Below are 12875 nucleotides of genomic sequence, written 5' to 3'. Positions count from 1 at the left end.
ACAGAAGCATATACAACCAATTACCTATTGCCCTCTACAATAATACAGCCAAAGCGGCCAATTAGATGTTTCCTCATTAGCATTATGTAAGCCCTGCCTTATTTGATTGTATCTGTTCCTGTGTTGCAGAAAGCAAGTGCAAAACATTCCTTTCTTATCTGTACACTTACCCTTGTCGGAGCTGTCTGAAAGCTGTCTCTGAGAGCAGGCTGTCTGCTCTAAACTGTTTTTGCAGCTTTCTGTCTCTGTTTTTATACTAGCTTCCTCATAGTCTGGCAGGATTACAGAAAGTTCACGGAATGGAGAGGCTTTGGTTTGTCTGGGCCTAGCGCGGGGGGGCTTCCTCGGCACTTGTGGCCTTCCACCCTCCCGAGTTACCTAGTATGATGCCCAGTGTCACCAACATCCTCCTCCATTACTTCTAATTGATGCGTCCCCAGCTTATAACTAAAATTCTTGTTATTAATCCCTAAATGCGTAACCTTACACTTCTCACTATTAAATTTCATCCTATTACTATTACTCCAGTTTACAAGGTCATCCAAATCTTCCTGTATGATATCCCAGTCTCTCTCTAAATTAGCAATACCTCCCGGCTTTGCATCATCTGCAAACTTTATTAGCACATTCCCTCTTTTTGTGCCGCGATCAGTAATAAAAAGATTAAATAAGATTGGTCCCAAAACTGATCCCTGCAGAACTCCACTGGTAACCTCCCTCCAGCCTGACAGTTCACCTTTCAGTAGGACCTGCTGTAGTCTCCCTGTTAAACATTTCCTTTTCCACCTTTCAATTTTCATATTGATCCACATATTTTCCAATTGAACTAATAATTCCCCATGTGGCACGATATCAAATGCCTTACTGAAATCTAGGTAAATTTGATCCACTGTGTTTCCTTTGTCTAAAACATCTGTTACTTTCTCAAAGAAGGAGACCAGGTTGGTTTGGCACGATCTACCTTTTGTAAAACCATGTTGTATTTTGTCCCATTTACCATTGACCTCAATGTCCTTAACTACTTTCTCCTTCAATTTTTTTTCCAAGACCTTGCATACTACAGATGTCACACTAACAGGCCTGTAGTTACCCGGATCACTTTTTTTTTCCTTTCTTAAAAATAGGAACTATGATAGCAATTCTCCAATCATATGGTACAGTCCCTGAGTTTACAGATTCATTAAAAATTCTTGCTAATAGGCTTGCAATTTCATGTGCCAATTCCATTAATATTCTTGGATGAAGATTACCTGGGCCCCCTGATTTAGTCCCATTAAGCTGTTCAAGTTTCGGCCAATTGCAACATAGCCACAGCAGGAGGCGGCGAAGGTCCTTCCCATTGTAATTCTTAGCCCAAGAGTTGGGGTATTCACCTGTGAGGTGGGAGATCTGGGTTCAATTCCCCCTTCTGTCCAGTGCTGGGCAAAGCTCTGTGTGACATTGCACTCCATATGTGCATATGTGGTGGGGGGTACAGTGGAGCTGAATGAATCATAGAATATCAGGATTGGAAGGGACCTCAGGAGGTCATCTAGTCCAACCCCCTGCTCAAAGCAGGACCAATCCCCAATTTTTGCCCCAGATCCCTAAATGCCCCCCTCAAGGATTGAACTCACAACCCTGGGTTTAGCAGGCCAATGCTCAAACCACTGAGCTATCCCTCCCCCCAAGTGTATGCAGATGTGTGTCCCTTGCCCTGCCCAAGGCTCACCTAAAGAAGTGTTCCTGACTCTAACACTCAGATGCCCAGCTCCCAATGGGGTCCAAACCTGAAATAAATCCATTTTACTCTGTATAAAGCTTATACAGAGGAAACTCATAATTTGTTCACCCTCTATAACACTGATAGAGAGATAAGCACAGCTATACCCCCCCCCGCAAGGTATTAATACATACTCTGGGTTAATTAAGAAGTTGTCATAAATATAAAGGGAAGGGTACACACCTTGAAAATCCCTCCTGGTCAGAGGAAAAATCCTCCCACCTTTAAAGGGTTAAGAAGCTAGGATAACCTCACTGGCATCTGACCAAAATGACCAATGAGGAGACAAGATACTTTCAAAAGCTGGGAAGAGGGAGAACATCAAAGGGGTCTGTGTCTGTCTGGGTGAAGCTTTTGCCTGGGACAGAACAGGAATGGAGTCTTAGAACTTAGTAAGTAATCTAGCTAGGTATGTTTTTGATAATGATTTCTTTCAATGGCTGAGAAAATAAGTTGTGCTGAATAGAATGACTATTCCTCTCTGTGTGTCTTTTTGTAACCTAAGGTTTTGCCTAGAGGGATTATCTATGTTTTGAGTCTAATTACCCTGTAAGGTATTTACCATCCTGATCTTACAGAGGTGATCCTTTCCTTTTTACTGTTTCATCTGTTAAAAATGTTTCTTTTCAAGAACTGAATGCTTTTTTCATTGTTCTAAGATCCAAGGCCTTGGGTCTGTGTTCACCTATGCAAATTGGTGAGGATTTTTACCAAACCTTCCCCAGGAAGTGGGGTGCAAGGGTTGGGAGGAACCTTCACATGATGGCAGAGCGGTGGGATGAATTTGAAATCATTTTGAGATCAATCTGAGATTTTTTGAACCAGAAACACAGATTTTAAAAGGAAATATTTGTTTTCTGTTGGGCTGCTAGAAAGCAGATTTCCAACTGGAAATATTTGGAGGCTTTTTGCTTTGCTTTGGGGCCAGAGCAGAGACAAAAGGAGATTATCTTTGTGAACGACAGGTTTTCTTTGCCTGGAGGCAGAGTATTTAACCTCCTGCAGGGAAATTCAAAGTCTTCACAAACCTGAGGTTTTTTTTCCCCATAAAAGTAAATAGGAGGGTGTTCTACCCATTTGCCTGGAGACAAAAGAGGTAGGGTATTTTTTTTTAGGATTTTTTTTTTTACAAGGAGCACAGATTTGAAAAGGAATTTTCTTTTTCTTTTGGGCTGCTAGAAAGCAGGTTTCCAAGCAGCTGGAGATTTTTTGCTTTGATTTGGGGCCAGAGCAGAGACACAAGGGAATAGTCTTTTTCTCTAGGCTGACAATCACTATCAGAGAATAGGTATCCTATTTGAGAACAACAAAATTTTACAAGCCAAGTTTTGTTTGTTTTATTTCTAAACCTCGGGGGTAAAGTTAGTTAAAAACAGAGAGGTTAGGATGCCACACTCCATGGCTCAACAAAAGCTGGAATTAGCCAGATTTAAGGCTGATGAAAAACAAAAGAAACATGAAAGACAGATAGAAGTCATGCAAATGGAGAAGGATGTACGGGAGGCTGCCCACAGGAGGGAAATGGAGGCAAGGGACAAAGAGATGGAGGCAAGGGACAAAGAAATGAAGCATGAACTGGAGATGGTGAAGGTAAAGGCTCACCAGAATATACCAACAAACCCTATCAATCCTTCTCCAGGTACCACTTACCATCCCAGAAAGTTCCCCACCTACAAGGCATGTGATGATAATGAGGCCTTCTTAGAAAACTTTGAAAGGGTCTGCCTTGGGTACAGCATCTCTACCGACCAATACATGGTAGAGCTGAGGCTGCAGCTCAGTGGACCCTTAGCTAAGGTGGCGGCTGAAATGCCTAAAGAACACATAAACAAGTATGAACTGTTTAAATCCAAGGCGAGAGTCAGAATGGGGATAACACCCGAGCATTCTCATCAGAGGTTCAGAGCCCTAAGGTGGAAACCAGACGTGTTATTTACCTGACATGCCTACCACATTGAGAAACATTGGGATGCCTGGATATCAGGAGCAAGTGTTGAATCTCCAGTAAATTTGCCCTTCCTAATGCAAATGGAACAATTCTTAGAGGGTGTTCCTGAGGAAATAGAAAGATACATCCTAGATGGGAAGCCCAAACTGTAATCGAGGCAGGAGAGATTGGAGCCAGATAGGTGGAGGTGGCAGAGAAGAAGAGAACTGGTTGCTATTGGAGCGGAGACCAGAAGGGACAACCCCAAACAACACCCTATTACCGGGGCCACCCAAGGCCCCACCCACCTCCCAAAGAACCCTCCAGACCCCTTATCATCCCACCACACTCCAGCAACCAGCCTCTCCCCAGTGACCCGTCAGCTGGACAATGTTTTAAATGTAATGAGCTGGGGCATGTAAAGGCCAACTGCCCCAAGAACCCCAACAGATTACAGTTCATTACACCGGAATCACACCAGAGATCCTTAGGCCCAGATACCTCCCAGATACCCTTGAAGCGGAGGGAAACTGTGAGTGTGGGCAGGAAGAAGGTCACCGTGTGGAGGGACATCAGAGCACAGGTGTTGGCTATCCATGGTTCCTTAGTGGACACCAATTTAATCAACCAAGAGATCCAAGTGACGATTCAACCCTTCAAGTCCAACTCTTTCAATTTGCCTACAGCCAAGTTGCCTGTCCAGTACCAGGACTGGTCAGGAACGTGGACTTTTGCAGTCTATGATGATTATCCCCTCCCCATGCTGTTGGGGGAAGACTTGTCCAATCATGTGAAGCAGGCCAATGGGTGGGAATGGTCACCCGCAGCCAGGCTAAACAAGCCGTGAGGCCTAGCTCTGTTCCAGAAACTTCTATCAGGACCTGGTCAGAGGTGATGGACCCGGACCCCAGGCCAATGTCTGCAACAGCAGTAGTGGATCCAGTCCCAGAGACCCAGACAGAACCAGTCCCAGAACCGGAACCAGCCAAACAACCAACACCAGACCCCGTGCCAGCACTGAATCCAGTACTTGCAACCTCAACACCAGAGGGCACCACTGAACCTGAACCGGCAGCAGCCCATAACCCTATACAAGAGGCTCAGCCAGAGCCTTAACCCCAACATAGTGTCCCAGCGGAGAGCGGTTCACAGTCAACGGAAACAGCCCCATCCCCTACATCGCTTCCAGAGGGTCGAAGCATAGGACCACAATCCAGTAAGAAACTGATGTCTCCAGAATCAAGGGACTAGTTCCAGACCAAATAGGAAGCCGATGAAAGCCTCCAGAGAGCTTGGACAGCAGCATGGAGTAACCCACCGCCTCGCAGCTCTTCTAATCGATCCAAGTTTGTTGTAGAAAGAGGACTTCTATACAAGGAAACACTTTCTGGTGGACACCAGGAAGACTGGCATCCTCAGAGACAGTTGGTAGTTCCAACTAAATACCGGGCCAAGCTCTTGAGCTCAGCCCACAATCATCCTAGTGGCCATGCTGGAGGAACAGGACCAAAGACTGTTTGTGGGGGGTCATTTCACTGGGAGGGAATGGGCAAGGATGTTTCTACCTATGTCTGGTCTTGTAAAGTATGCCAAAGAGTGGGAAAACCCCAAGACCAGGTCAAAGCCCCTCTCCAGCCACTCCCCATCATTGAAGTTCCATTTCAGCGAGCAGCTGTGGATATTCTGGGTCCTTTTCTGAAAAAGACACCCAGAGGAAAGCAGTATATACTGACTTTCATAGATTTTGCCACCCGATGGCCAGAAGCAGTAGCTCTAAGCAACACAAGGGCTAAAAGTGTGTGCCAGGCACTAGCAGACATTTTTGCCAGGGTAGGTTGCCCCTCCAACATCCTCACAGATGCAGGAACTAATTTCCTGGCAGGAACTATAGAAAACCTCTGGGAAGCTCACTGCCACTCCTTACCACCATCAAACAAATGGCATGGTGGAGAAGTTTATTGGAACTTTGGGGGCCATGATACGTAAATTTGTAAATGAGCACTCCAATGATTGGGACCTAGTGTTGCAGCAGTTGCTCTTTGCCTACAGAGCTGTACCACATCCCAGTTTAGGGTTTTCACCATTTGAACTTGTATATGGCCGCGAGACTAAGGGGCCGTTACAGTTGGTGAAGCAGCAATGGGAGGGATTTACACCTTCTCCAGGAACTAACATTCTGGACTTTGTAACCAACCTACAAAACACTCTCTGAACCTCTTTAGCCCTTGCTAAAGAAAACCTATAGGATGCTCAAAAAGAGCAAAAAGTCTGTTATGATAAACATGCCAGAGAGCGTTCCTTCAAAGTAGGGGACCAGGTCATGGTCTCAAAGGTGCTCCAGGCCCATAAAATGGAAGCATCATGGGAAGGGCCATTCACAGTCCAGGAGCGCTTGGGAGCTGTTAATTATCTCATAGCATTCCCCACCTCCAACCGAAAGCCTAAGGTGTACCATATTAATTCTCTAAAGTCCTTTTATTCCAGAGAATTAAAGGTTTGTCAGTTTACAGCCCAGGGAGGAGACGACTCTGAGTGGCCTGAAGGTGTCTACTACAAAGGGAAAAGTGCTGGTGGTGTAGAAGAGGTGAACCTCTCCATGACCCTTGGGTGTATGCAGCGACAGCAGATCAAGGAGCTGTGCTCTAGCTACGCGCCAACGTTCTCAGCCACCCCAGGACTGACTGAACTCCATTGACACAGGTAATGATCACCCAATTAAAATCCAACCTTACTGGGTCTCTCCTCAAGCTAAAACTGCTATAGAATGGAAGATCCAGGATATGTTACAGATGAGGGTAATCCGCCCCTCTGAAAGTGCATGGGCACCTCCAGTGGTTCTATTTCCCAAACCAGATGGGGAGATATGTTTCTTCCTGGACTACCATAAGCTAAAAGCTGTAACTCTCCCAGACAACTGTCCAATGCCACGCACAGATGAACTATTAGAGAAACTGGGATGGGCCCAGTTCATCTCTACCTTGGACTTAACCAAGGGGTACTGGCAGGTACTGCTAGATGAATCCGCCAAGGAAAGGTCAGCCTTCACCACACATCTCGGGCGTATGAATTTAATGTACTCCCTTTCGGGCTGCGGAATGTACCCACCACCTTCCAAAGACTTGCAGATGGTCTCCTAGCAGGATTAGGAGAATATGCAGTCACCTACCTGGATGATGAAGCCATATTTCTGGATTCCTGGGTAGAACACCTGGAACATCTACAAAAAAGTCTTCAAGTGCATAAGGGAGGCAGGACTAACTGTTAAAGCTAAGAAGTGTCAAATAGGCCTAAACAGAGTGACTTACCTTGGACACCAGGTGGGTCAAGGAACTATCAACCCCCTACAGGCCAAAGTGGATGCTATCCAAAAGTGGCCTGTCCCAAAGTCAAAGAAACAGGTTCAATCCTTCTTAGGCTTGGCTGGTTATTACAGATGATTTGTACTGCAATACAGCCAAATCGCTGCCCCACTGACAGACCTAACCAAAAAGAAACAGACAAATGCCGTTTAGTGGACCGAAGACAGTCAGAAGGCCTTTAACCAGCTTAAAGCAACACTCACGTCTGACCCTGTGCTAAGGGTCCCAGACTTTGACAAACCGTTCCAATGTGTTTCTCAGCAAAAAACTGTCTGAGAGGGAAAGCAACTGGTCAGTCAGTGAAATAGAATGTTACGTCATTGTCTATGCTCTGGAAAAGCTACGCCCATATGTTTGGGGACGGTGTTTCCACCTGCAAACCGACCATGCTGCGCTACGGTCGCTTCATACCGCCACGGGAAATAACAAAAAACTTATTCGGTGGAGTTTACCTCTCCAAGATTTTGATTTTGACATCCAACTCATCTCAGGAGCTTCTAACAAAGTGGCTGATGCACTCTCCCATGAAAGTTTCCCAGAATCAACTAGTTAAAATCGTCCTTGAGATGTGGAAAATATTGTTAGTCTTTATATACTTGGTAGTATATTTAGAGGTGCATGTGTTAATTCTGTTTTTCCTAGAGCTCCAGAAAGAAATCCCAGCCAGCGTTTCACCCTAGCGTGCCATAAATATAAAGATTAACATTTATATTAACATTTATGATGACAGCAAACACGACACAGTTTAATCTTATAACTTCACATACCTTGTCATAAATATAAAGGGAAGGCTAACCACCTTTCAATCCCTCTTGGTCAGATTAAGTAATCTAGCTAGATATGTGTTAGATTATGATTTCTTTAAATGGCTGAGAAAATAAGTTGTGCTGAATAGAATGACTATTCCTCTCTGTGTGTCTTTTTGTAACCTAAGGTTTTGCCTAGAGGGATTCTCTATGTTTTGAATCGAATTACCCTGTAAGGTATTTACCATCCTTATCTTACAGAGATGATCTTTTTCTTTTTACTGTTTCTTCTATTAAAATGTTTCTTTTCAAGAACTGAATGTTTTTTTCATTGTTCTAAGATCCAAGGTCTTGGGTCTGTGTTCACCTATGCAAATTGGTGAGGATTTTTACCAAACCTTCCCCAGGAAGTGAGGTGCAAGGGTTGAGAGAATTTTTTTGGGGAAAGACTTTTCCAAACTACGTATTTCTCAGGAACCCAGAGAAATGTTTGGTGGTGGCAGTAGAAAATCAAGGGCATGGGGTAAAATAGTTTGTACCTTGGGGAAGTTTTCACCTAAGCTGGTAAAAGTAAGCTTAGGGGGTTTGCATGCAGGTCCCCACATTTGTAGGCTAATGTCCAAAGTGGGGAAGGAACTTTGACATACCGTATCAAAGATATTAACATTTATGATGACAGCAAGACTATTTTTAGTTAACTCGTAGACATATTTAGCATCTTAAAGCTGAGCTCTGTGTGTAGATAATATGCATGCAAGAGGGATAGTTTTGTGAACTGCACAACTCTGTAGCATGCTGTGGTCTCCTCGTGAGCTCCTCTGGTCATCATGTGGTCTCCATCAAGCCAAATTACTGAACCTACCTTTCCTACTTTGGGGAGAAACCTATCAACAGAAGGACATAAGATACTCTGGTGATTGGCATCCTATAAATAGCGATATAATCTGCAGTCCTCTTACATGACTTACAGGTTTTACATTCCACCTGCTGGGGCCAGGACAATGAGGTTACTCTGAAATCAGGAAAAACTGAGAAGATATCAGCTACACTTGCAAACAATTTAGATGTTTCACCTGTATCTAGCTTTCAGTTCCTTTGATTCCAAATTTCTTGCTAAGGCTGGTTGAATATTTTTCTCAAGCAGTTTTTTTTTTATTTCAAATTGGATTTTCCATTTAACTATTTTTTCCAAGAAATTGTCTTGTCACTGGTTTCAGAGTAGCAGCCATGTTAGTCTGTATCCATAAAAAGAAAAGGAGTACTTGTGGCACATTGGATGCATCCAATGAAGTGAGCTGTAGCTGTGGAAAGCTTATGCTCTAATAAATTTGTTAGTCTCTAAGGTGCCACAAGTACTCCTTGTCTTTTCACTGGAAATTTTAAGCTTTCCATCAAAATACCAAACTCCCGTCCTCCCTAAACCATGGCTGTGGGACTCTGGTGATGTTCCAGGGCAGTTCAGCAAGAGGAGAGACCATCATTCATCATGGGGGATGTAGTATAGACTGGGAGCCTGGCCCATGGAAGAGATTGGTGCTGTGTGTTATCAGAGGCACATCCGTGGTATTTCCGAGTCGAAATATTAAGTTTTTAGCAAAAAGATTTTGGTCTCCAGAAAAAAAACAACACACTTTGTGGGTCAGCTCTATGCAGTACCCAGCTTGCACTGAAAACAGCAGGATGAAATATACCCCATACCTCATATTCTGTAACTCTGGTAGAAATTGCATCAATTAATAAAAAAGTAAGAAAGAGTCGCTCTAATTAATCCCCAGGGCACCAATTACACTGAGGGTGGCTTTGGTTCACTGAATGCATTAATTAGGTGTTGTGTCTCTCTGAGCTCAGGTATTCCCAGTTGATTCAGGAATCATGTCCCACAGATCACCCATCTTAGTTTAAAGCTTCCCGAATGCGCCAAACTTACAGTTTTTGACTATGAGGAAACACCAACCCATATCTCTCTCTCTCTCTTCCCAGCAGGTACGTGCTATTGTCCTGAATTATTCTCACACACACAAACAAGCAGACACCAAGGGGATCAGCAGACCTCCAGCACCAAAAGCCTCAGCCCCAACTCTGACCCCTTCAGCAAAAGGAGCGACCTCCTTTGGTTGGAAACAAATAGGCAATTACACAGTCACTGAAGCTAGGGCTTTTCCAAAAAGCTTAATTAGCACAGGAAGCAACTTTACCCTAAACGAACATGCCAAGCCGCAGAGCTCCCCTTGCCCAAAGAGAGTAAAATGATTAACACTCCTTTGCGCTCACCCCTTCTTTAGCTAAGGAATAATCCCTTTAGGCTGATGCTTTCCCAGCAGAGTCACGAGTCACTGTTTTCTGTCTGGATTAGTGAACAGGAGTGTTAGTGTGGGGGGGGCATGATTAAGATGCCTATCATTGTATGTGCACAGCCTGTGCATTTTATCAAACACCTGGAATGACCAGCTGTGAACATCTGGCTCTGTGGACGAAGCCCTTCCTGGAGTGGGTACTGATGTCCATTAAGAAACTGGTCTCCATTTATCATCACTTACTTCATTACGGAGAAGGGACAGGTTTTCTGCACCATCCACCTGCCCACATCTCTGTAGCAGCCTGATCTCTGTGCGGAGGAGATGGAAGAGGGAAATCACTCAGAGGCAACTGAGTTCATTCTCTCAGGATTGACAGATCGTCCAGAGCTGCAGGTCCCCCTGTTTATGGTGTTCCTACTGATTTATGGTATCACCCTGGTGGGGAATGGGGGGATGATCTTGTTAATCAGGATTGATCCCCGACTCCACACCCCCATGTACTTTTTCCTCAGTAATTTGTCTTTCTGTGACCTCTGCTATTCCTCAACAATTTCCCCTAAGATGCTGCTGAATTTCTTTGCCGAGAGGAAAAGCATTTCTTACACGGCCTGTGCTGTGCAAATGTATCTCTTTGTCTCTTTTGCAGATATTGAGTGCCTCTTGCTGGCTGTCATGGCATATGACCGTTATGTGGCCATCTGTAACCCGCTGCTCTATAGGGTCACTATGTCCAGGCAGCTTTGTAAGCAGCTGATGGCTGGGGTGTGCGCTGTGGGGTTGGTAGATTCAATGATACACACATTTTGTACATTTCGGCTGTCGTTCTGCAGCTCCAACATTATCAGTCATTTCTTCTGTGACATTCCCCAACTACTGGCACTCTCCTGCTCTGACACCCGCATCAATGAGATTGTGATGTTTGCCTTCATTGGCTGTATTCTAGTGAGCAGCTTTGTGACTGTCCTCCTCTCCTATTTCTATATCATCTCCACCATCCTGCAGATCCACTCTGCTGAAGGCCAGCGCAAGGCCTTTTCCACCTGCACTTTCCACTTGACTGCGGTGGTAATATTTTATGGCATCCAACTCTTCATTTATTTACGTCCCACCTCCAGCTATTCCATGGACATGGACAAAATAACCTCAGTGTTTTACACACTGGTGATCCCCATGTTGAACCCCCTCATCTACAGCCTGAGGAACAGGGAAGTTAAGGATGCCCTGAGGAAAGTAATGAATAAACTCCTAACCAATTCTCGAATCTGTTAACTCAATACCATAAGAGTGATGGGGAGTGGAAACAGGTGAATTCAATTCCCAGCCCTTTTTAATGTAATTTCACATATCCTATGATAGTATTGTTCATTACTGTTACTTTTATTAATTTTTTTGTATTCCAACAAGGCCTGTAGGCCCCAATTAAGATCAGGGTTTTATTAAGCTACTCTCCCAGCAAAATTCTAGGGGGCACCTGTTTCACATGTGTGAATATATGTGGTGTGCTTTGAAAACATAGATCTATATGTATTGGGAAAGAAGAGGAGGGCATCTAATCTATCTCTCCCTCTGCTTTGTATTGGGTTTAGTTTCAATATGCAGTTGCAAGTATGAAGTGTGTGGTTTCTGTGGCTGAACCAAAGGGAGTTTTGTACACACTCCTGATCCTCTGTAGCCCTTTATGTCCTCTGTGGGGTTGTTGTAGAGATTGTCGCCGGGTTTGTATCCATTCATGTGGAGGAGAAAAGTGATTTCCATCACAACGGCCTTCATTTTAAGTTAAGGGAGCAACAAAACAACAAGTAAGAACAAGATTAACATATCAAAAAGAGAACATGGTGTGTGTGCATCCTCTGTGAGAAGCTGCACTGAACTGAATACAAAGTAAAATGGAAAGGGTGAGTTTTCTCTAGGACATAAATTATACAGAAAGAAAAAGTCATATCAGACATGAGATGTTTATACCACATCAGCAGGTTAGCTATGAGGTCTTACTTTTAGTTCTTAGGGTAAGTCCTATGGACTCTGAAGAATAGGATTCTGGGAATTGTACAGCTCGGGTTACAGATAGTGAGAAATGAGTAGAGCTGGGACAATAGCAGATTTTTGGGTTCATGGGTGGTTATAAAACATTCAGAAACAAATTCAGTTCAATCTGATCCAAATCTGAAAATTCCTTAAATGTTTGGCAAATTGAAAACATTGACAGAAATGTCCTGTGGGGTCGAAGGAACTATTTAGCATGACCAGAAATGGAACATTTCCTTTCCTTCCTGGATACTTTTTGATGTCAAAGCAAAGACAATGTAGAGCCACACTGACAAAAGTGATGGGAATGGAAGAGGCAGTAATGGTGCTGTTTCCCTTGTAGACTTTAACCTAGTGATTAGATCACTCCCATTGGTAGTGGGAGATTCTGGTCAATCCTCCCTCTCTCTGATGGGGAGAAACAATTTGAAAGTGGGTCTCCCACATTTCTGGACAGTATCCTGGTGACTGGGCTATGTTCTGTCCTGCATCATTTTCAGGACTGGTCTACGCTACTCCTGTAAATTGATCTAAGTTATGCTACTTCAGTTATGCTACTGACTAAGTCCACACCATGCTATGTCAATGGGAGAGTTACGTTACTGAAGTACTGTAACACAGATAATCCAACAGCGTTAGTGTAAATCAGCCCTGAGGAATATCCACAATGGAACACAGTCTCTGAGGGACGTGGAGTACAGATTTCAACAGGTGAGCGCTCTCCCACTGACTTAGCATGTCTTCCCCTGACCTTCTCAA

The 12875-nt window shown here is 44.1% G+C and overlaps 1 protein-coding gene across 1 annotated transcript; it reads left to right on the top strand.

The window, feature by feature from the left end:
- Positions 1-10412: 10412 nt before the first annotated feature.
- On the top strand, positions 10413-12376 carry LOC140912607 (olfactory receptor 5G9-like). The gene is made up of 2 exons (XM_073347263.1): positions 10413-11326; positions 12337-12376. Exons 1-2 carry the CDS (start codon positions 10413-10415, stop codon positions 12374-12376), a joined length of 954 nt encoding a protein of 317 aa, XP_073203364.1.
- Positions 12377-12875: the final 499 nt, after the last annotated feature.

Source organism: Lepidochelys kempii, chromosome 6 (genome assembly GCF_965140265.1).
Source record: "Lepidochelys kempii isolate rLepKem1 chromosome 6, rLepKem1.hap2, whole genome shotgun sequence".
Lineage (NCBI taxonomy): Eukaryota > Metazoa > Chordata > Testudines > Cheloniidae > Lepidochelys > Lepidochelys kempii.
Note: the sequence above shows the minus strand (reverse complement) of the source record. Positions and strands in the feature narration are given on the sequence as shown.

Coding starts and splice junctions, on each gene's coding strand:
- LOC140912607 (XM_073347263.1), top strand. CDS start 10,413: ATGGAAGAGGGAAATCACTCAGAGGCAACTGAGTTCATTCTCTCAGGA. Junction 11,327..12,336: donor GATGCCCTGAGGAAAGTAAT/GAATAAACTCCT, acceptor TTTAGCATGACC/AGAAATGGAACATTTCCTTT.